Source organism: Budorcas taxicolor, chromosome 8 (assembly GCF_023091745.1).
Source record: "Budorcas taxicolor isolate Tak-1 chromosome 8, Takin1.1, whole genome shotgun sequence".
Taxonomy (NCBI): domain Eukaryota; kingdom Metazoa; phylum Chordata; class Mammalia; order Artiodactyla; family Bovidae; genus Budorcas; species Budorcas taxicolor.
In genome coordinates this window covers 12528080-12553561 of record NC_068917.1, presented here as the reverse complement: position 1 = coordinate 12553561, position 25482 = coordinate 12528080, and the positions used below count along the sequence as shown (strand labels likewise).

Below are 25482 nucleotides of genomic sequence, written 5' to 3'. Positions count from 1 at the left end.
TCCAGAACTAGTAAACAGAAAATATTCCAGCCCAGTTGTACTCTACCTTCCAACCCATTATGATTTCTATCCCCCTCTAGCTGCCCACAACAGCACAAAAACAAAACAACCCTTGGCAACACAGAGTTCAGACCCGAAACCTTTCCAAACTGTTCTGTCCTAGTGCCAGAAACAAAATAATTCCCAACATATTGCTAATGGTTCAATATAATCACTAACAATATGTCCACTTATTCATCCATTACTAAGATTTTGGTTTTCCACAGGAAACATAGCTAAGATAATTATTATCTTTGAAGAAAGTACTCTTCAGTGCATGAAAAGGAAGGAAATAAAAGTAATCTGGGCTTTAGGAAGCAAAGGCAGTTTCTACAAAGTCTGGATGGAACCGCTTGCTTCACTCCTCTTCTAGACACTGACCACGCACTGCCGGTGCCATCCTGGCAATTTGCAGAAAAAATGTCAAGAAGAATCCCATGCATGGTAATGCAATTCAAATATTATATACCAAGATCACAGGAATTACATCTCTGGTTGGAATTCAGTCCACAAGCAGCACCATGTAAGACTGCCCTACTAGAAGCACTGCATTCTCTCAGCCCACACCAGTAGCAAATGCTACTGGGGAAAAGCAGATTGCTAACAATGACTACCACAGGAGAAAAGCATGTGTATTGTGCTTCAGTTTGTGCTGAGGAAAGGAAACCTGGCAAAGGACAAATATTTGATATTTTAAAAGAGCTTGTGCCCGAGGAACAATATGCTTATATTCAAAAATGGCCTCACGCCACCAGCAAAAAGGAAACAGCAACAGAAGAACTGGCACGCGTTCAAGAAGAAAGTGGAATGCCTCTTGTTTACTCTTTAATTGTTTAATTAGGCAAATCAGACGAGCTTTGTTTCAGCAATGGCAAATTAAATGGACCTAAGAAAGAAATTTGATTTGGGCAAGTCGCAATTTTGTAAAGCTGAGAGAACTCTTTGAAGTCACCTAATCAAATTTTTTCATTTTACAGATGAGAAATTGAGACTCAGGAAGATTTACAGACTTACCAAAGGTCATAATGCTAGCGCAGAGAAGAGCTGAAGTCATTCATTCAGCTCTTCGGGGAGTTTATCATCTAGAGGGTGATGCTGGTGAGCAAATACTATAGGCTACAAACTAAAGTAAGGATGAATACAATATGGCCCAGGAAAAGAGAGAAAGAGCAGAAAGCACAGTCTTCAAAGGTTAGGAAAGACTCCCAGAGACAGTGACATCTGACACCTGAATATGAATGAGCATCACCGGGGTAAAGGGGATGGAGAGGAAAGTATGACGCGGGGTGGAAGAGAGGAGGAAGGATGTGCCCGGCAGAGTTAGAGCAAGGTCTTCCTCACTCGGCTAGACCTGATCACATCAAGAAGCAAAAGCTGAACAATGAGAAGTCGGGAGGAGCCAAGTAAACCACAAGTCTTTAAAGAATTCGGACTAACATAAGGCCCTCTGGAGAGCTACTGAAGAGATTTAAGTTTAAGAAGAGCATTGATTTCGAAAGACAGCAACCTCACTAAAGAACAGGATGGACTAGGAAAACTCAGGAAAGGAGTTTCAATCATCCAGGAGAGAGAAGAAACCCTTCATTATTCATTAGGGAAGTGGCAGTAAGGATGCAAAAACAGATGAATTTGAAGGACTTCCCCCTGGTGGTCCAGTGGTTAAGAATCTGCCTTGTAATGCAGGGGACAGTGGCTCCATCCCTGGTCAGGGAACTAAGATCCCACATGTCTCTGAGCAACTAAGACTGTGCACCACAGCTACTGAGCCCACGTGCCACAACCGGAGAGTCCGTGCACCAGCAATGAGAGATCCCGCATGACGCAACAAAGATCCCACAGGCTGCAACCAAGACCCGACGCAGCCGAGTAAATACATAAATAATTTTAACAATAAATAATCTTTTAAAAGTAGATGAATTTGAAAGATATTCATTATTGGCGCATTCATTACCAGAAGTTATTTGATGTTAAAGAGAAATATGTAGAAAGTTGCAGAGATAAGCAAAAATCATCTTAATACGAAATGGTTCTCTAGTGACCACTGACCGAATGAGTAAGCATTCAAACACACCTGTGAGAAAAAGCAATCACATCCATCAACCCCGCTCAGGTCACCAAGTGTGATCGGTTTCTAAGATGCTATAACATGGAGAGCACGACATAATTATAACGCATATACATTGCAGAAAAAAAAAAGTTGCAAATCTTATAAAGGATAAGCAATTTTATGAGTCCCATGGAAGTTACGTTAGAGAATAGTAGAATTGTACCAGTTAAACAAGGATGAAGGGAGTTTGACTAATTAAGAATTAAAGAAGGAAAAATCAACAGGGACATAGAAGGCACTTCAAAGGAGAATGATATGTGTATCAGTGGGTTCTAAGAGGCTATGGGGAAAACCATTTAAACCCTGGTATATTTTTACATAAATGCGCTACTTATGCCTTTATTGAAAAAAAAATGTAGTTTTTTAGAAAAGATATGCCAACAATCAAGGAAACTATGCATTTTTTTTAGCCCATGGATGAACATATAGAACGTACAATTACAGGGCTTCCCTGGTGGCTCAGTGGTAAAGAATCTGCCTGCCCATGCAACACACATGGGTTTCACCCTTGACCTGGGAAGATCCCACGTGCTGTGGAGCAACCAAGCCCACGCACCACAGCTACTCAGCCTATGCTCTAGAGTCCCAGAGCTGCAACTCCTGAGCCCCCGTGCCTCAATCACTGAAGCCTGTGCGCCCAGAGCCCGTGCTCTGCAGGAAGAGAAGCCACTGCGATGAGGAGCCCGTGCGCCACAACGAGAACGTAGCCCTTGCTCACCACAACTTGGGAAAAGCCCATAGAGCAACAACCCAAAAGTAAACAGATAAAATTACACAATAAAAGTTGCAATTACAGCCTAATTTTATCAAAGATAAAGTGATCTTTAAAAAAAAAAAAAGTGTTTAGTTTTGCTTAAATTCAATTATATTCAACAGTTTCTTACCACATTTGGTAAAAAAAAGTAAGTGCTTCTCTTTCTAACAAAAAGAAACCTTTGGTAAGAAAGGCACAGCCTAGGCAACAGCAGATGGGCAGCAATCTTGGATCCCAGTCTCGGTTCCCTCACTTGCTGGCTCTGCATATGCTGCCACATCTGTAAAATGGGAACACTGTTACCTGCCTTCCAAGGAAGCATGGTACATGATTCTCCTGACCCAAACTCTCCTGACTTCCAGCCTATCAATTGGGATGGACACTCAATAATTGACCTAGGCCATATTAACTATGTCAACTGACAGAAGATTTTTCTTATTGTTAGGTTAAATGGACTGAAGTAGCAACATCAGAACAACACAGCAATGAATATTCTTTTAAATCAGGCACATCCAGAAATTATCATAAATGTTCGGGAGATGTTTCTATCGAAAGTGTGAGGAAGAAGTATCTCATTGAGAATTTCTTCTGGAAATGAAACAAATGAGATTTCAAGATAAACTGCTAACACAGGAAGACCAGACAATTATTTCCTCAGTAATTAAGTGTTTTATATACCATATGGTTTTAATTCAAGAGTTATTTACAAGTGTTTTTTTAAATTTTTTTATTTGGAGGATAACTGCTTTACAATATTGTGTTGGTCTGCCATACGTCAATGTGAATCAGCCTACAAGTGCTTTCAATATCAAATTTTGTTTATCCTTTTGTTTTTAATGTCTATTTTTACTGCATTTTGGCCAAAGGAAGTAATCTACCTGATTTTCTACTGTGGCAAATTTCACTTAGTCAGGCATGCTCAAATGGTGTTAAGCGTTTTAGAAAGCAAAGTTGAACATTAAGCAAGCCTTTGAGAGGATGTAGAAACTAGGAGGACATCCTTCTTCCTTCATAAGCACAGTTCTCTAAACATGTCAAGAGTAACTCAGAAGCTGCGTGCATTACCATGCTGACTGCACTCAGCTCATCTTTACATGCTCAACTGCTAGTAGAGAAACAGGTACTCAACAAATCCCTGACCAAGAAAATCAAGAGAATAGGCCAACATAAAGCTAAACAGGGCTTACAGAATTATTTTTCAATTTTAAAAACATTTTTTTAAAGAGCATTAGGTATAGGACTTCCCAGGTGGCCCAGACTCCAAGCTTCCAGTGCAAGGGGCCTGGGTTCAAGCTCAGGTTGGGACACTGAATTTCCACATGCCATGTGGCACAGCAAAGAAAATTTTAAAATAAAAATGCTAAAAAGACTTCCTTGAAAACAAACCAAAAAAAAGAGCATTGAGGTAAAATATCTTCTTCTGGGTTGGCAACTTTATAAGGAGTTAAACTGTCACTAGATTTTATATCCTCTAACTTCCAGTTCAATACTCAATCTATCATGACAACTCTATCAAGACAAAAGGGAACCCTGAAGACTAGAAGAAACCTTCACACTCCTATTACATGTCATTTCCGTCTCTCCCATGGAATCACCAACTCGTGGTATAGTGTTCTGTGCACACATCTCTCCCTTATTAGACTCTGAGGGATTACAGGACAAGAAGTGTCCAGCATTTCCTTATATCCTCCTCAGAGCACTTCATACAATTTTTTTTCCTTCCTCATTTCCATCTCTCTCATTCACGCTGAATCAGTTAACCAGTGAATGACTGTGTGCTCTACTCTCTACCCTTTAACACCTTTAAGAAGCCAAAAGCAAATTAAAATGATCGTGAGTAGTCTGGAAGTTAAACAGGAAAACAAGGTCCAAAAAGTACATCAGACAAAAGGGGTCAGTAAGAAGGCTGGAGCAGTCCGGCTGAGGCTGGAAGGCGGTGGAAACCCCTTTCTTAGAACTCACTCAGGTGTGAGACTAGCACTAGCTCTTTGTTCTGGTCCCCAAGTTTTAGAGGTGATAGTGCAATTGATTCCATGTGCCCCAAACCCCATTGCTTCCAGGTTCAGGTGAAATCAGGAAGAAATCTATGCTTAATCCATTAAAATTATAACTACCATGTAAGAGTCTAATGATTATCAATTTGAACACTGATGTAGAAAATTATAATCAGGAGAAATCAAGAGTCTACTCTTTATTATTCTTTTTTTTTACCAACCACCAAGAGAATCCCAGAAAGGGGGTTGAAGACAACTTACTTTGAGCAGCCAAGTGAGAACGGAATCGCGGTATGGAACAAATTTATTCTTGCTTTTGCCAGCACCCTGATCTGCTAGGGCTGAGATAACCAGACCAAGGGTTGTGAGGGACCTGCATGGTGCAACAAACCGTAATAACCGTAAAAACCTGAGTATATCAAATGTCACATTTAAGCACAAAGATTGAACATCAAGATGCCTTTGTGCCACCCTGAGAACAGCACTTCTGTCAGCATTGTGCTGCTCAGGTTAAGAACACACAAACTCTAAAAGCTGACAGCCCTCTAATAATACTACTGTAAGCTATAAAATCGCTTGGTTCAATTTTTTTTTTCATTTTTGTATAAAGAAAATGTAAGCTGTAAACCACTAGGGCAAAATAATGGCACAAATACCATATATCTTTAAGAAAGGATGCCAAGAACACAATGCAATTAACTAAAACATAGCACAAGGCAAAAACCTTTCTATGTATATAATACATAACAGCATAGCATCTGGACGATGCTGTTCTATGATATTCAGTTGGTTACTGATGACTGTCTCGCTATGTCCTTCTGGGAGCCACAAAGATGGAAAAGAATCCTGCCCACTAACACAGGCTCGCAATTTAGCTTAATTTAGCTTAAGGTAAGAAAATATGTAACCATATGTAGGACTTGATGCACCAAATATTATTTTGTAAAGTAAAATCTTAGTATAAATAAGGACCACGGTTGTCATAAAAGGAAAAGTCCAACGTGGTCAGTACCCATGCTGTTGTTTGTTCAGACACACTCATGCCAAGAGTCTGACACTCAGCTCATATTTGTTCTCTTCTATAGCTCAGACCAGTGGCTCACAACTTGAGGGTGACTGTGTCTCCACAGGGAGCAACGGGCAATATCTGTAGATAACCCGGGTTGGCACAACCTGGGGCTGGGGTGGCAGGTACCGGCGCCACCTAGTGAGCAGAGGTCAGGGGCACGCTACCAGGCACAGGACTGCCCCCTGGACAAAGAGTTCCCGAGCTGGAACCTCAGTAGGGCTGCCCTTGGGGAACCTTTGACTTGACTGAGGCTGTGCTCCTGGGCCTCAGCAGACACTTCAATAAAACACAGAACAGGCTCGGCCCTTAAAAAATACTATGAAAAAAGTTCTAGTTATTCTTTATAGCCTCATTCATTCCAGAATCCTATTCTTTAAAAAACTATACCAGTCCCTTTTGGGGCTACTAAGTCACTGAAGCTTGGGGCGGGCTTCCGGACAACGTACTTGTTGATGTTGCTGCCCTCTTTCAGCCGGTCACCTGCCGCTCCCGTCTTCGTCGCTCGCTCGCTGCCAGCCAAATCGACCAAGCTCAGCTTGCCCACTTTCTCTCCAGAAGTCTAGGGAGCAAATCGACAAATACTCAAAGTTAAAGAACACAGAAAGTGGTACATTTCTACCAAATGAATTTACTGTCTGAATCCTTTATTAAAGTGTATTTTTCATTTTAAAATTAATTTGCACTGCTATAAAACAGTGTAAGAAAACTATACAGCCTAGTGGTAGACACATATAAAATTATACACAACTACTAACCCAGAGAGGAAATTATCTCCAAAAAAAACCACTGTGACTCCAAAATGGTACATTTTGAAGGGAACCTAACAAAACTTTCACAGAGAAATACATAAAAGCATTACAAGTGTAAATTTTAATATATGAAACTGTGCCTAAAATTTCATCTAGACTAATAATCTCGAGGGAAAATATTTGCATTTCTTATGATATTAAAAAAGAAATTGACTTTATCCAACAGAAAGATCCCTCAAAAACCTAATGCATTGTAAAATGTTTTCATATTGTTCATATAATAATTCTCTTTTCCATAATTTACATATTTTCCTAGTTAAGGTATTTATATATGCTGACATTTTCCTTTATCAAAAATATTCTATTATCAAATCACAGACATAACTGATATTTTATACTTTAGCAGCAAATATAAGAAATGTGAGAAACTGCATTTCTGGATCATTTTTTAAAACTTTCTTTTAAAATATACATTTATATTTATTTCCATAAATAAACATGTTACTAACAAAAAGGAATTCAGCTTCCCAAATCAAAAGTACTTTTGGTTTGAAAAAAAAATGTCAGAATGTTTTTTGTTTTATGCTGAAAAGGAAGTAGAAAACAAAGAACTTTCTGTCATTACACTGATCTTGCTGTGATGGTAAAAGAAGAAAACTATGCTCTCAGCAAATGAAAATCTTGCCAAAATATAGCACTTTGCCTGGGTGATCATTTTAGCTTCTGGTACTTGAAACTGATTCACTGCAGGGTAATAATAAAATATGCAAAAATTCACATACAAACTAACAAGGAAAACACAGATGTATGAGTCAACGAGAAGTTTTCAGTGTGGTAGAAGCACATATCTCTGGTTCTGTTGATCTTCATAAGTTAAGGCCAAATGCTCAAAAATGATTCTATGAATCTAGAATCTTAGACTACAAGTTCTCCAGTAAAACTTACTCCTTCTAACACTCAGCTTTTTAGCATAAGGTAACACTTCAAAGGAAATCTCACTATATCAGCTAGGGTGTTATTAGCTTACACAATTTGCCATCAGAGTTTAAAGTTCAAAAACTGCTGTGGCAGAGACTATAGGCCATCAGTTGGTATAGCTTCTGTTCCAACTTCCTTCAGGTGAAGAGAGTAGAGAGCTAAAACCTACATTTCTCAGACTCCCTTGCAGCCAGTGTTCAGGATGTGATTTAGACTCTGTCAATCAGATATTCTTGCTTCAAATTTAAAAAGCAGAAACACAGTAGAGGTCAAGCACATTCTGGCTTTTTCCACGGGCAAGCAGGAGCATGGGTATATGAGTTTTCCAAACAGTGTCCCAGCTCACATTCTCCCACTTCCAGGGCTCCAAGAGGGCAGCCTCACTGACTCCTGTATCTTGGGTCACAGCTGTGGGATGTGCCTGGAACTCACAGGTCTGGGGGTAGCCACAGAGGTAGTACTATCCTCACTGGATGAGATCTGTACTGTTCTGGAGATTATTTCTAGAGACTGAGTTCAGAAACCACTTCTCAGAAGGTATATCAACAATATCATCATCCAATTCCCTCCATTCAATCCTTTCTGCTTACCTAGAGCGGCTTCTATTTCTTGTCCTGAGTCCTAACTGATGCACATGTCTGGTTACAACTTTAAATCATCTAACACCAGAAGGAATAAGATAAACCATGATTCACTTTAGAAATTGGAAAAAAAAAAAAAAAAAGAAGTCATGCATCTGAATACCTACCCCAGACTTCACATCGTATAAAGTGTGTGTGAGGGTGATTTTGAACACTGCGTGTGATCGGCTGCTCTCCTCATTCATGTTGGTTGCAGCAACTGTACGGGATTTGTTACCCTCAGACATCAAAGATTCGATATCCTACATGGAAACAAGTCACAGACACACACCTTATTATCTAATAAATATGAAAACTCTGCTATGCTACGAAATGCATGTCAATTTTCACTGCTTAGTCGGCCACAGCTGGAGTTTATATTCTGTTTTCCAATGAACATGAAGCCCCATAGAGTACAAGAACCAATACTATCTCTGAAAACACAAAGAAAATACATTTACTGTAGGTGTAGAATAAAGTGTCAGCTCTGACCAAGAGTTAGAAAAGAGTAGAAGCTGCATGTCAAAGTCCCACAGGATGGACAAACATGCCTTGCCAATCCTCATCTCACCTAGAAATTAGGAAATCTTTAGCTTATTCAGTTATAGCGGTAGAAGTTATTAAACCAGATTAGACTGTATGACTAAACAGCAAACAAAAATAATTTGTAACCCCTCCCTGCAGGCATAGCAGTGGATCACTAAATCAGTGCATATCTTACCAGACCTGTTTTTAAAAATGAGAACCAGACTAATTTTCTGCATGGAATTACCACTTCTTTACCATTATAGCTAAAACAGAGACAGCATAATATACTGGAAAGATTATGGGATCTTCATTTTTTAAAAAATGTTAAAGGCTCTAAAAAATTTATTTAAGCAACCTGAAACAAGTTTCATCGCAGTGGGGCTTCCCAGGTGGCACTAGTGCTAAATAACCTGCCTGCCAGTGCAGGAGACTTAAGAGATGTGGGTTTGACTCCTCAGTCAAAGATATCCCCTGGAGAAGGGAATGGCAACCCACTCCAGTATTCTTGCCTGGAGGATCCCATGGACAGAGTCCGGTGGGCTACAATCCGTAGGGTCACAAAGAGTCCGACACAACTGAAGTGACTTAGCAAGCACACAAGTAACAACACAGCTATACCATCATCTACCTTCCAGGGATTTAATGAGAAACAAGAAAGATACACTTGTGAGAGAGCCTACTAAGTGCTTCCTTTTATCCAGTCTCCTGTCCTTTCCAGTAAAGGAACCCCATCTTTAGCTGAGCACACTGCAGTGGAACCAAGAGACTGCGCTTCTCAAAGGACGTTGCAAACGAGACAATTTACCTAAGAGTATCTAACATTTATATGATACCCTAGCGTTTTTGAGGACTTTTCACATGCATCAACTCATCTGATCTCTTCCAGGAAGCCTTCCTGGATACTGCCCTCCCCAGATATCTACATATCCATTTAAGTTAGGAACTCCACATTCAAACTACCATGAATCTGAAACACACATTTCACACTGCACTTAAAATCATGTTTTTTTTTATAATACCTTTAAAACATCTGTAAGCATCTTGAGGGAACAGACCTCATTCATTTTTTATTTCTTCAGCACTTAGCACAATGTCTGGCACAGGAGAGGTGTTCAGTAAGTGTTTACTAAATGAAGTATCATTGACCAAATGACAGAATTTGCTTCATGAACAAAGGAACTACTGAATCTACATCGAAAGATAGTCAAGACAATAAAACTAACTTCCATTCTAAAAATTAGGACAGAGACGCTTGGCGAGATGGAGTAAACGTTCCAGAGTCATACAGGAGTCACGTGAGAGGACTGTCACCAAATCAAGTCTCTGACTTTCAATTCAGTGTATATTACATCACGGCTCACGCCACCCCCGTTTCCCCAAAGAGGGAAGCCTGACAGGTTCACACAAAGCATAACTGTGACATCTGAAAATGAAGAGAACTAGTAACTGAAGGCCACTGAGAGATTCTCTCAAATTAGAAACAGGCTTTGAATTCCAACTATTCAACTCATATTTAATTTCATTAAATCACCAAAATCATAAGCAACATCATTATTTTATGTACTACTATGGAAGAAAAAAATTCTGCTATTTATCATTTTAAGATATAACCGTAAGGAATATCAGTTTCAGAGCTCAAAAAATATGGAAAAAATGTCTCACAACAGATGAATAGGTATGCCTTGCAAACATGTATACCTTCTCTTAAAATTAAACCGACTTAATAACCATATATAGCTTTTTAATAAAGAGTTCTGTTAAAACGTTGACTTATTAAAGTGATGCTATAACTTTTTCTATTGCAAAAAAAAAGATCACAAATTTAGCAACAACAAAATTTGCTACCGTGAATCTTAGTAGCTGACATAAAGGATGCTGTTACCTTGTAGCTTGTGACAGCCAGTTTAGACAGTCCATCCACATAGGGTCCCAACACACTGTGTTCTCTGACTTTTAACGTCTGACGGCTTCTGCTCGTTAAAAACAAAAGAAACAATTTTCAAACAATAACCTGTTTAGGAAAGGACTCAACCACGGCTCCATAAAAATACAGACTGAATTCAATCAAGATCCCAAATAAACAGAACAAACAGACTTGATCCCAGAAGAATTTAAACCAAAACTTAAGATTCTTGACTAGTAAGAAAAACTTCATAATGGGGCAAAATATCACATAATTCAAAAGGGTACACTGTGGGATGTCCACTACCACAAAGAATGCAGAGTTGAATAAATGCAAACAATCTGCTTGCCACATCACAGAATGCAGCACAGAGAGCAGAAAACTAGATAGAAGTAAGCTGCACCAGAAAGAAAGCGACAGACCAGTCTCGATCGTGAGTAAAGACAAACACAGACAAAGACAAAGACAGCAGGGTGAACAGAACAGCGAGTTAAAACCATAAAACTGGACTGCCTGGCGCTGCGAGGTGGTTTCAATACTGAGAAAAGATTCACGTCTTTTATCAAAATGATAAGACTAAAGAGGAAAAAAAATACCATTTCCGTAAGTGATTTCAATAAACTGAAAAGTGATTCAGTAAAATTAAATACTCATGAGTTAAACAATAAGTAAATAAGCCTCTTACAAACAAGGAGCTAATAAAACCAGTCAAGGGAACCTGCCAAAACCCTGCAGCTCACAGTGTACTTAATGGCATCAACCAAGAAATAATAAGGATATGTGCCACTGACTAACTCTATGCGAAAAAGCTCTTCACAAAGTGTAAACATTACTTTTCTTGGGGGGCTGTACCATGCATCTTTTGTGATCTCAGCTCCCCAACCAGGGACCGAACCTAAGCCCCAGCACTGAAAGGGCCAAGTTCTAACCACTTGACCACCAAGGAATTTCCTAAACACTGCAATTTTTAAAAAGAATATTGATGGTAAGTTTAGAAATGAGTCTTGTTCTATGTAAATCATTATTTTCTAATAATTTAGAATCTACAGTATCCTAGGATCAATCACCAAAACTTACTACTATAAAACTGTATATAAAAGTGCATAAAGAGTATTCACCTTAGTTCTGATCTCTGGATACATATTGTATTACAACATTTTTCCTTTCATTTTTCCCTATTTCCTAAAGATAATGCATACTGCCTTATCTCTTGAGTAAAATATAACTACATCACAACACACAGTACATGGTGAATCAATAAAGTCAGTACTTGAGTCAAGTAACGAGGTTCTCTCAAACAATCCTTCATTGAAAAGGAATCATAGAGCTTTTACTTCACTCACTTTGGCTCTTCAGAAACACTACAGAAATTCTCGAGAAACTTTCATGAAGGAAACAACCACAGCTAACACTTACTGAGCACTTACTATGAGCCAGTAAATATTCTAAGATCTCACTCTATCTTTCACGACAGCCCTCTGAGATATTATGTAATGTTATCACCCCTTCTGGACAAATGAGGTCTAGAAAGCATAAGGAACCTGCTCAACAGGTAACAAGTAGAAGACCGGGATCCAGCACCAGGTGATTCCAAAGCCCATGCAGTTAATTACTACACTATACACAAGACAAGCATATATTATTAAAGACTTAGCAAATTGTAGATAGTGAAGCTCAAGTTAGGGCTTCCCAGGTGGCTCAGTGGTAAAGACTCCACCTGCCAATGCAGGAGACTGGAGTTTGATCCCTGGGTTGGGAAGATTCCCTAGCGTAGGAAACTGGCAACCCACTCTAGTATTCTTGCCTGGGAAACGCCATGGAAGAGGGGCCTGGTGGGATACAGTCCATGGGATTCCAAGAGTTAGACGCAACTAAGCATGCATCCACGCAAAGTTCAAGCTATTCACACAAGCACTGTGGAGTATAAAACATGAGAATGAAGTCAGCTAAGAACTTCTGGAAAGAGTAGGTCTAGGGTCTCAAGGAAAGTGATGCTCTTCAGAGATGAAGGTGCAAGAAAAAGTACTGAAGGCAGAACAGGAAAAGTATGGGGCATGGTATTTAGCAAATGTGGGTACCCAGGCCATGGTTTTCCTCCCTCTGGACTCTGGTTTCCTGTTTTGACATCTGTACATCTGTCCTCCAGTCCACTGAACAGCTGGGTCCCTTTTCAAATCCCCGACTTCTCCATAACTCCACGCTCGGGCACAGCTGTCCTCTATGCCTGAATTATTCTCACCCAGCTTCTCAGTAACAAACTCCTACTCAGCACAAAATTCATCAAGCACTCTCAGTGAAATCGTCCCTTCTCTCCTGGGCAAAGACAGTCAGTCAGTCCCTCTTTGCTCTCACGTATTTTGTGTAAGCCTCCTTTACAATGTAAAAGCCTTACTGCATTGATTGCATAGCTATTTGTTTCCAGAACTCCCAGTCTGACTGGATAAAGACGACATGGTGCATATATACAATGGAATATTACTCAGCCATTAAAAAGAATGAAATAATGCCATTTGCACAAACATGGATGGACCCAGAGAGTGTCAGACTGAATGAAGTAAGTCAGACAGAGAAGGAGAAATATTATATGACATCCCTTACATGTGGAATCTAAAAAGAAATTTTACAAATGAACTTACAAAATAGAAAGAGACTCACAGACTTAGAAAACAAACGTACAGTTGCTGCGGGGGGAAGGGATCACTAGCAGGTTTGGGGAGGTCATGTACACACTGCTATATTCAAAACGGATAACCAACAAGGACCTACTGTGCAGAATATGGAACTCTGCTCAATGTTATGTGGCAGCCTGATGGGAGCGGGGTTTGGGGCAGAATGGATACATGTGTATGTACGGCTGAGTCCCTTCACTGTTCACCTGAAACTACCACAACGCCGTTAATCGGCTATACCCCAATACAAAACAACAAGTTTAAAGTCTGAAAAAAAGGGAAAACTCCCATTCTGCCCACTGTGAGCTCTTCATCTGTGACTGCATGGTGCCTGGCATCCAGGGGCTGCTCGATCAATGTTATGTAAGGTTTTGAATAGAAACCTAAGTGCCAAGGATTCCGTGGCAGTGCAGGGGCCAAGGTTCTATTATATATCTGGCTGAGGAACTAAGATCCCACAAGCCATGTGGTGGAGCCAAAAAAAAAAAAAAAAGAAACACTAAGTACCAGTCCAGTCTCATTCAGAAAGGCCTGCAGATGGTTATCTTTGTTAAAGAAATCAAGAGGCCAGTGAGGAGTTGATCAGTTTGGTTTTCTCCTGATGGAAGGCCACTGACTTCACCGCTTCTAAGACCAGCTTTCCTTGATCATCTTTTTCACCCAAATATAACTAGATGTGCCCTAGGCATCCTCCACACTTTCTGTAAGCCTCAGCTCACATGGCTCTCTGACCTCCCCAATACTGTTCTTACAGCAATAAGCCACAAGCTGCGGTTAGTATCTGTTTCTCTCTCTCCATTGTTGCACTTCCTGAAAATCTGAACTCTGAGAACTCTGTGCAATGAGCAACTTTCCTCAGATAGCCCCTTATCTTCCTCATTAGCTTCAGTTATGACTGCAGAGTGAAGCCATCATTTTCGAAGGCTTTCTAACACTTTGAAGCCACTTCTTTCAAAGTCTATGCCACAAAAATGATGAGGGTCAAAAGTCCTTAGTACAAATCACAATGTTAGGGCTATGAGATTAGCGCTGTTTTATTAAATAAAACCAATTTAAATACATAAGGAAAGAAACCAAAGTCAAGGCCATGAAATGGGACAGTCTCTTCTTCTGAGAATCATTGAAACGAACCCTCTAAAAGTCCAGGTTTCACTGTTTCTGATTATGCCTCTCCCTCACTTCACAGCCTGCAAACAAATGGATGAATTCCATCCAAAACTTCTCGTTTTAAAACAAAGAAACACCCTACTTGATTAAGGATACCAGTTATCCTGATATGCAGTACATTAACTATCATTACATATTTTTTCTCTGTGGCTTTGAATATGTCTGAGAGAGGCAGTATACAGCCCAAACAGATGCCGCTCAGCCATGCTTCCCAGCCCAACTCAGCCCAAGTTCACAAGCCCAGAACTGGCTGCAGGAAGCCACTTAATAGAATCAAAAACAAATCCCAAAGACAGGAACTAGATAAATAACTCTCTACCAAAGTTCAGTATAAAGCATTTCACTTAACCCAATTCACGAAGTCTGTTTTAGTCTCTAATATCATAACATTCAAACCTCAAAGTCATTTACCCTTTGGGATCAAGAAGGTCTCTAACTTTTTCGTTATAAATTTCCATGTAGGACACTTCTACTTTAAAACTCTGCTCTTCATTTTCCTCTTTCTGGGTTCGCTCAAAGAGCCCACTGCAGAGTCTTGGGATTAATCCAGGTTGGTCAGCCGTGCCCATCATGGTGTAAGATTTTCCAGATCCTAAAAAAGTGGAAATCATAGTTATTACTGTCTCCTTGAGAAGTTTAAATACACGGCCCTCTTTCCATTGCTCATAATAAAGCCCTAGCACTTAGCAAAATGCCCAAAATAAGGAACGTACCCAAATGCCATGATGACACTCATAAGCCGACTAGCTTTCCTAGCTGTACATGTAAAAGTCACTGGTACACATTCTTTAGGAAGAAAAACAAAAACCTTCTTTAACCACCCTTATACTAAAAAAACAAAATTACCTAAAATGACTAAAAAATTGTGAGGTCTGAACAGTTCTCTAAAATTGAACTGGAAAGATCCATATGATGAATGCTATGTGCTTGCTCCCAACCACTAATCATAGCACAAAAAACATATATGCCGTCTCTGCAGGCCCCAGAGCAAATTAACTCTCTACCACTACGCTCTGGCAACAGCATAGAAATCAGTCATTTTTTTTCTAGTACAAATTTATTTTCTCCATTGCACCAAAAATACATATTCATTTGAGAACATTTACAAAACATGAGAAAACAGAAAGGAAAAAATTAAATCACTCATAGTCTTAAAAAGAATTTTAAGTCTTGAATATATCACAGGCATGTTTCTCTTGAAGAACAATTTCCAACTGGACAAGCTATACAATAAATCCTGATAAAATCTTTTTTGTGTGTGTCGCTCAGTCCAACTCTGCAACACCATGAACTGCAGCCCACCAGGCTCCTCTGTCCAAGGGATTCTCCAGGCAGGAATACTGGAGTGTGTTGCCATTTCCTTCTCCAGATAAAAATGACTCCTTCACTTTGTTATTTTAATTTAAAAAAATTTTTTTTTTGTATTGAGGTATATGGCCTGTTAACAGTGCTGATGGTTTCAGGGGAACAGAAAAGGGACTCAGCCATACACACACATGTATCCATCTCCCCAAACTCCGCTCCCATCAAGGCTGCCACATATCATTGAGCAGAGTTCCCTGTGCCATACAGTAGGTTCTTACTGGTTATTCATTTTAAATACAGAAGTGTGTACATGTCCATCCCAAACTCCCTAACTGTCCTCTTCCTTTCTTGTTGGCCACAAAGGTACAGAAGTCAAAAGACTCCTTTATCAATCATAACTGCTAAGATGCTAGCGATAGGTATTCTTTTTGGTATTTTCTTTGTTAGGATTGTTAAAGCTTAAAAGAAAAAAAAAAAACAGATTATTTAACAATTACCAGTCTGTCCATAGGCAAAGATACATGCATTGTAGCCATCAAAAGCATTCTGCAGGATATTCTCACCAAGGCACTTGAAAACATCATCTTGACCTGAAAGAGAAAAACACAGAGAAAACAGATGTTTTAAGCCAAAACCACACATGAACAATGAAAAACAAACAAACCCTCAAAAATGTACCTTTTGTTTTTTCAGTTTGTTTATCTACCAAACAAGATTTTTTAAACCTGATGAATGCTTCTTTGGAAGCAGTCATTTCTAGTTAGCATATGGCAGAAAATGAGTGAAAAGTTCCTGATGATATAAACTTGAATAAACACTGGCCAAACAAATTGACCAATGAACTTCTATTTTATAAAGAATCTGATATATATGCTTGGGACCTGGGTGGACCTGAATTCAACTATGGACCACTCAGACAATGCGTCTACTGAGTGTGTGCTGAAGTTCAAAACAATGGTATGTGTCAAATTCCCTCTCTTTTTCCCTCAAGGATAATGTTTAATTACAGATCAGCTGGGAGAGGGAGGAAGGTCTGGGACATTTCTTCTAGCTTTCAATCATGAACATAAACAGTACGGTCAGATCACCTTCACAGGCTAAATTAAATGTGTCAATAACCAAGTGACCTTGACAAATGATTCAACTTCTTAGAGTCTTGAAAAAAATATGGAAAAATTGGATGCTGTCATGTTTGTTATGTTTTGCATGCTATAAATAGCATTCCATTATGCCTCATTCCCTAATTAATTTACCAGGTTAGTGCGTCACCACAACTCCGATACTGAAGCAATCCTTTTTTTTTCCCCAGGCCATGCCGCATGGCTTATGGGATTATAGTGATCGGCAATCAAACCAGGGCCTTCAACAGTAAAAGTATGGAATCCTAACCACTGGTGTACCAGGGAATTCCCTGAAGCAATCCTTAAAGTCATCACTGGGCTCAGCCAGCCCAAATTAACCTCAACTTTCTGAAACAGCTATAGAATGAACTGTTTCTCACAATAAAGGTCAATAAGACACTCAATATTTTAAAAATTTCTTAGGAAACAGGTGTCACAAGCAATCAGGAATAAAGAAAATATAAGGCTGCCACTGTAGTCTTTTTTAGACTTTTTTTTTTTTTATTAAATTTGGCAGTTGCTATAGTCTTAAACTTGTAGTGAAAAGGGGCCTGAGACAGTCATCACTGCGGAGAATAAAAGAACAGAATCCCAAAACAAATTTAGAGGGAATATGGCATATTCCTCTCCACTAAAGAGGAAATAGGAACACTGAAAGCCTAAGTGATTTATTCAAAGAGACAGTCAGGACTGGAGCTTGGATTAAACTCAGGGTTTCCTTTCCTTCCTGGCTAGAGTTCTTTCATTTCACCAAGCTGGCTCTCTTGACCACATCGCCAACATCTAAGGGAAGCGACGGGGCTATGGACTGCTATGGTCCCACGTAAGGCCCGGCATGCGCTTAAGAAAACCTCAACTGTGAGCCCTGTTCATCCAACTTTATCATCTTACACGACCAACAGTGCACTGTTAATCTCCCATTTCCCTATTAGGGTAAACACTCTGACAGCAAAGACTGGAGCACGGTCGCTGTATAGTTTCTAAAATCATACTACGATGAAACTGCACAGAAAACATCTTAAAACACCCGTCTATATTATCAGGAGTTAACAGGATGTTGGGCTCTTACCTGCGTACTTGTCTCTGACAGACTCATCCATAGACCAGAAACAGTGATCATATGCAAATACCTGTTGAAAAATAAAAATAATGAAGTATGTGTTAAAAACAAAATGTAGCCAATGGGAGTTTGCTGCATGACTCAGGGAACTCACACCGGGGCTCTGTAACAACCTAGAGGGGTGGGAACGGGCGGGAGGCTGGAGGGAGATTCAGGAGGGAGGGGATGTACGTGCACCTATGGTTAATTCATATTGACATATGACAGAAAGGAAACCCATAGTGTAAACCAATCAATTAAAACAAGTATTTTTTAGGAAAACTGTAACATACTCATGATGTTGTAACAATGGCAGAACTCTGGTAACATGGTTCATAATACTGAAACAAAAACAACTCACTCTTACAATGGAGGTTAGTTATTTACAGGACAGTCTTACAAAGACAAGGCGCCCTGTACATAATATAGATCTTGAATTCACACAGAAAACTCTTTACAATGTGATGTGAAAAGGGAGGAGGTTACAAAGCAATATGTATAACATGATGGCCATTAAACACACAGAGTTGCATGTATAAAGTTCATTACTGTGTGGTAAGATTACTGATATCTTTGTTTCCTTATGTTTTTATGTATTCTCTACAGTCTTACTATTCCTCAGAGCAAACAAATTTTTTTAAAAATGTAAAGATGATTACCACAGCATACTGAAAATGCAGATTCTTTAAATAAACTATAGCACACCCATAGTCAATATACTATGTAGCTTTAAGAACATAGAAGAGGGGCTTCCCTGGTGGCTCAGACAGTAAAGAATCCACTTGGGATGCAGGAGACCTGGGTTTGATCCCTGAGTTGGGAAGTTCTCCTGGAGGAGGGCATGGTAACCCACTCCAGTATTCTCGCCTGGAGAATCCCATGGACAGAGGAGCCTGGAGGGTTACAGTCCAGGGGGTTGCCAAGAGTGAGGCACGACTGAGCAACTAAGCACAGCACACGAAGAAGTCTGGACCAAGATCCCATCTTTGTACAAAAATCGACAGGCATCAAAAGCAGGAAGACTATACAACGGACGTACTGGTAATACATAACGCTACTTTGTGAGACACCACAGACGATTTGCCTTGACCTTTTATGCTTATTACTTTCTAAAATATGCTCTTTTTAAAGTGATCTTTTAAGTCTTTTTCACTGATTATAGTTTAATTTTTTTGGATTTCAGGTTCAATAATTTAGTCTTTAAAAAGTTTTAAGGGTAAGTTGCTTTTCAATTCATTTCAGTTTGCCCTTCAAACCCTTCCACTTGGAGTGTGCTCCCTCACTTCCTGATGACAGTTTTCCTCTTGGCTTTATAGGTTAGTTTGCAAGCACATCTGAATTGGGAGCCTGTTTATGGTTCACGTGATTGCCTGTTTCTTTCCTCTTCCTTTGGCCACCTTTACACTGCCACTCCTAGCTACTGAAGCCCAAGTCTGGGTCTTTTCAAAGCCCAGTGTCTCTATTCCCTCCTATGTATACAGAAATTAGCTCAGTATGCATATGTGTGCATGGCCAGTTGTGTCCGACTCTGTGACCGCACGAACTGTAGCCTGCCAGGCTCCTCTGTCCATGGAATTCTCCAGGGAGGAATACTGCAGTGGGTTGCCATTCCCTTCTCCAGGGGATCTTCCCAATTCAGAGATCGAACCTGGGTCTCTTGCATTTAAGACAAGATTCTTTACCATCTGAACCACCAGGAAAGCCCAATTAGCTCAGTGTTGGTGGCCAAAAGCCTTTTTTAAGCCTTCTTTCATGATGGAGCCTCACCCAAATCAGTTTTCACATGGATGAACTTCTCAGGTCCTCGACCACACATCAGGGTCCCCTCTAGTCTGCAAGGGCTGCACCTCTGAGGACCTGGGTCTGATCTCAAGGCCCAGGAAACACACTAATTCAGTCCCAGCCTTCTGCAAGCCCTCGAAGTGACATGTGTTGTTTCTGAATACAAGGACATGATTTTTAATATTTTTAAATATGTTATCTGTCCCTGGTCTGAGTTTGAAGTTGGCAGAAGAATGTTTCTGGGTGAACCCACAAGGCTGTCTGGACCCTAAATCTAAAAGTTAAGGTTTTTAAATAATGAAATTAGATTAGGTTGGTAAATGAAGTATGCATGCCTATCTATATCCACCTCCACCCGAAATTAATTCAAAATGATGGCAGGAGTGAGGGAAAGAGCCAAAAAGGGAAAGAAAGGAGGCAAGGAGAGCAAGTTTTTGAAAGTGGACCAGAAATTGAGAACCCCTGAAAAACAGCTGCAATGAGACGGATGGCAGGTAGAGTGGGGTGGGGGCCGTGGAGAGAGCACAGGGCAAATAGCTGCAGGAGGAGATGGCTGCAAAGCCGAGAGCAGCTCCAGGAGGAAGCCAGGGGAAAGTCAGATGAGTGGTCACGGCCCTGGGGGCAACCAACTGGATGACTGGCTAGAAACACCTTTAGTGCAAGGAAGGATCAGAACACCCACATCTGTGCAAAACAGTGACAGCAGGCATTTGCTCCCTAGGGTGGGACAGTGATGCCAGAGCAAGGATAAAAGGGGTTACAGAAGTTCAGTATCTGACAGCACCTGCAAAGAGGTGGGAGGCCTGGGGCCCGGCAACTACCACCCAACCTCACCACTACGTCGTACATTACCAATCCTCAACATTTCCCCGGAGCTGACCATGTGTCTATCAGCAGTCGAGGCTCACTACGTCAGCAATTCCCCAACAGGGAGAGGAGTACATCAAGGCTGTATATTCTCACCCTGCTAATTTAACTTATATGTAGAGCACATCATGTGAAATGCCGGGCTGGATGAAGCACAAGCGGGAATCAAGACTGCCAGGAGAAATATCAACAAGCTCAGATATATAGATGATACCACCCCACTGGCAGAAAATGAAGAGAAACTAAAGAGCTTCTTGATAAGGGTGAAAGAGGAGAGTGAAAAAGCTGGCTTAAAAACTCAACATTCAAAAAAACTAAGATCATGGCATCCAATCCCATGACCTCATGGCAAATAGATGGGGAAAAGTGGAAACAGTGACAGTTTTTATTTTCTTGGGCTCCAAAATCACTGCAGATGGTGACTGCAGCCATAAAATTAAAAGATGCTTCCTCCTTGGAAGGAAAGCTATGACAAACTGAGCATATTAAAACACAGAAACATCACTTTGCCAACAAAGGTCCATACAGTCAAAGCTATGGTTTTTCCAGTAGTCATGTATGGATGTGAGAGTTGGACCATAAAGAAAAAGGAGCACCGAAGAATTGATGCTTTTGAACTGTGGTGCTGGAGAAGACTCTTGAGAGTCCCTTGGACTGCAAGGAGATAGACCTGTCAATCCTAAAGGAAATCAACCCTGACTTATTCATTGGAAGCACTGATGCTGAAGCTGAAGCTCCAATACTTTGGCCACCTGAAGTGAAGAGCTGCCTCACTAGAAAAGACCTTGATGCTGGGGAAGACTGAGGGCAGGAGAGGTGGGCAACAGAGGATGAGATGGTCGGATGGCATCACCTATTCAATCGACTCACGTCGAGCAACTCTGGGAGACAGTGGAGGACAAGAAGCCTGGCATGCTGCAGTCCATGGGGTCACAGAATCAGAGATGATTTAGCAACTGAACAACAATAGAGAGAGGAAAGAAAGAAGAAGGAAGATGGTCCCAAAGGACTGTGGATCAAAACTTCCGGTGGGAGTTGCTTTTCAAAGTACATCGGTCAGCAGGGTGAGATTAAATACAATGTGAAGTTCAGATTAAGTTTCTTCTGCTTCAGCTTTCAGCTCTCATGTCTTATCACTTTTTTTGATTCTGCTCTTACCAATGTTAAGTAGAGACCATCCCAAGTCTTTGCTTGCTTATAAGCTTAGCTCACACTTGAACCATCCGAGTGCACTTCTCAGAGATCAGGCTCTACGTTGCTCTCTTCTCCCTATTACTACAGGTTTTTCTTTTCTTTTTTAAATTTAGGGATTTCTTTAACAATTCTTATTCTCAATTCCAGCAGAGAAGTAATGGCAACAGCTAACATTACGCAGGAGGCCCTAGGATACAAAGAAGTCAAGGACCTAGTGGCTAACGGTGTGGGGGAGCTGGCAGCTGAACTCGGCCTTGGAGCCCATGTCTGCTCCCCACCTGGGCTTCCCAGGTGGCGCTAGTGGTAAAGAACCCGCCTGGAGGAGACTTCAGAACCACGGGTTCGATCCCTGGGTTGGGAAGATCCCCTGGAGGAGGGCATGGCAACCCACTACAGCACTCTTGCCTGGAGAATTCTATGGACAGAGGAGCCTGGAGGGCTACAGTCCATAAGGTCACAAGGAGCTGGACACGACTGAGTGACTTAGGACCCACGCTGCTCCCCACCAGGCCCTTCATCACAGAGTGGCTGAGCTCTCCTCCTCAGTAACAGGAAGGCGCCAGAGCCTGGTACAAAGGCGGGAACTAGGAATGCTAAGGTCTTGTTTACTAACAACACTGAATGGTCCTCTTTAAGTTTCAGCTGTTTTGTAAATTATTACAGGTATCTTCCAGCCATGGATTTCCTAAAGCAGACAAGCTCCCTTTTTGTCCCCTAAATAAACATTTTCCCTTATTTTTTTAGAAAATTTCTTTTCAAGTAACAGAGAAGAAACACACATTCATTATAGCAAGGCAAATAACACAGAAGCATAAAGGATAAAGGTCTCCCATTCACCAAACATATTTCTCCTTAGAGGGAACCACTGTTAAGAATGTAGTGTTGGCCCTTCCACATCTTTGACATCAACACATTTTCTCTAAACAGTAAGATAGAGTTGAATTAAGTAAAACACGAATATTTTCGAAACAGTCATGTAATGTTTCTTCATATCATTACTGCAATATCCAGCCTCTGCTCCATCAGAAAGAAAGAAAACAAAGATAATCCAGCCATCTTTTCATACAAAAGATAAAACTATAAAATTAGTTCTATTATGTATAAAGAAGTCAGTGCCATATTAAACTTTTTTTTTTTTTTTTACTAATTCAGAGTCCCAATAGCCAAGTCTATACATACTTCAGCAACAGTAATATTGAATGGAATTACTGTTCCACCACAGATTCTAAAACAAAACTCCAAGAAGGCAGATAAAAATATAAATTTCCTGGAAAGATCCCAAGAATGATCAATACAAAAACACAGTCCTTGCCCCTACTCTGGCACAACTACATTCCTAGAGACATGGGAACCGAGGTTTCTTGAGAATCTGGGCTCAAAGCTAGGATGAAAGCACATTTCCCTGAGGAAGCTGCGGGCCAGGGCAGGTTTCTGTTGGCCTGAGAGTGTGTCCCCAGCTGTCCCAGGAGCACCATGGATGAGTCTGCCTAGTATTGGTTCTGACCGCAGTTTGGAACGAGAAGTTCCCAGCCAATCTGTGGTGACCAGCAGGGCACAAAAGGAATCTGTGTTGCAGTTGCCAGGAGACTGGCCAGAGTTGGTCAAAGTACAAAAACAGCTTTTCCATAAACCTCCAGTCCTTCTTACGCCAATAAATGGCTTTGGATTTATGAATAGGCTGACAGCTTCCATTATTTTTTTTTACTTTAAAAGTGACAGAAAATATTTTTATTTTTCAGAAGAAAATACCAGTATAAAAAAATACACACATACAACTCTGAACAAGTATCCTGTAATAAACCAAATCTCTTACCTTTGGTTGGCTTCTGAGTTCCCAAAAGAGGTGTCATCATTGACATGAAAGAAAAGAGTTTAAAAATATTTTTAGTTAGAAGATGCCTTTTGAAGGGTAAAATGATAATAAATATTTATTTGATATTTATTAAGAACACAAAATATTAACTTTGAAATCAAACAGCAACTTGAAATAAAGGATAATTAATGTCTACTAACTAGTAAGATAGAATGCTAATTATAGAGAAGAAATTTGTATCTTTCAGGTAGAAGAAAGATTGTCTGAGCACTAGATAATTTTTAAAGTCCTAATATTTCTGCCTTCTACATTTTGCTTATCCTTGTTATGACTTATAAAAATATTCTTTACTTCTTAGCATATGATTTCACTTCCAAGTAGTTTCCTTTACTTTGATAAAGCCACAGCTTACTCTCTCTATAGAGGACCTTCTATAAAAAAAAAGTTCTGTTCTAAGGAAAAAAAGGTTAAAGGAACTAATTTTTTGCCAGTGACTGAGTGACTACTAACTGAATTACTCACTGCTTATTCCTCTGTGCTGACTCAGGTGCCTCCAACCTCCCTTCCTCTGAAAATGCCACTGGGTTTACATATAACTTCAGTTCAGTCGCTCAGTCGTGTCCAACTCTTTGCAACCCCATGAACTGCAGAACACCAGGCCCCCCTGTCTATCACCGACTCCCAGAGTTCACCCAAACTCTTGTCCATCGAGTCAGTGATGCCATCCAGCCATCTCATCCTCTGTCGTCCCCTTCTCCTCCTGCCCCCAATCCCTCCCAGCATCAGAGTCTTTTCCAATGAGTCAACCCTTCGCATCAGGTGGCCAAAGTATTGGAGTTTCAGCTTCAGCATCATTCCTTCTAAAGAACACCCAGGACTAATCTCCTTTAGGATGGACTGGTTGGATCTCCTTGCAGTCCAAGGGACTCTCAAGAGTCTTCTCCAACACCACAGTTCAAAAGCGTCAATTCTGTAACTTAATCCAGTGTAACTTTGAGACAGGTAAACTCAGAGAAGGGCTCCCTGGTGGCTCAGTGGTAAAGAAGCCAGCTGCCAGCGTGGAGGATGCAGGAGGCCCAGGCTCTACCCCTGGGCGGGGAAGGGCCCCTGGAGAAGGGAACGGCAGCCCACTCCAGTATCCCTGCCTGGGAAATCCCATGGACAGAGGAGCCTGGTGGGCTGCAGTTCATGGGATCACAAAACAGCTGGACACAACTTACAGACTAAACAACAACAAACTTAGAGAAAAGCTGTGAGAGAGGCACAAAGAGCTCCCTTCACCCGAGCTCACCAACGGTTAACACAGTCACAGCTGCTGGGTCCTTCTCCCCCTCCTCCTCCCCCCTCTTGTTCAGAGACACACACACACACAACCCTGAGGGGAAGGGACACGGACGGACACACACACACACACACACACACACCCTGAGGGTAAGGTACACACACACACACACCCGCCCCTGAGGGTGAGGTACACACACACACACCCTGAGGGTAAGGTACACACACACACACACACACACACACACACACACACACACACACACACCCCTGAGGGTAAGGTACAGACATGCTCCCTCAGCCCTAAACATTTCCATGTTAACTCAGAAAAACAATGATGTTCATTCCACAACCACAGGAACAACTGGTCTTTCAGAGGATCAAAAAGCCAAGTCAGACCTGCAACTTGAAAGAAAATGGTGCACGGAAACGCCTCCTTTCAA

The 25482-nt window shown here is 40.8% G+C and overlaps 1 protein-coding gene across 1 annotated transcript in view; it reads right to left on the bottom strand.

Annotated features, from left to right (window-relative positions):
* Positions 1-25482, bottom strand: part of KIF13B (kinesin family member 13B) — a 201505-nt gene that overhangs the window by 107261 nt on the left and 68762 nt on the right. The window contains exons 3-10 of the mRNA XM_052645142.1: positions 23759-23771; positions 18073-18133; positions 16380-16472; positions 14989-15169; positions 10721-10808; positions 8439-8573; positions 6410-6522; positions 5156-5267 (exon numbers count right to left, since the gene is read on the bottom strand). Of these exons, the coding sequence (XP_052501102.1) occupies positions 5156-5267; positions 6410-6522; positions 8439-8573; positions 10721-10808; positions 14989-15169; positions 16380-16472; positions 18073-18133; positions 23759-23771 (796 nt within the window). The remainder of the gene's footprint in view (positions 1-5155; positions 5268-6409; positions 6523-8438; positions 8574-10720; positions 10809-14988; positions 15170-16379; positions 16473-18072; positions 18134-23758; positions 23772-25482) is intronic.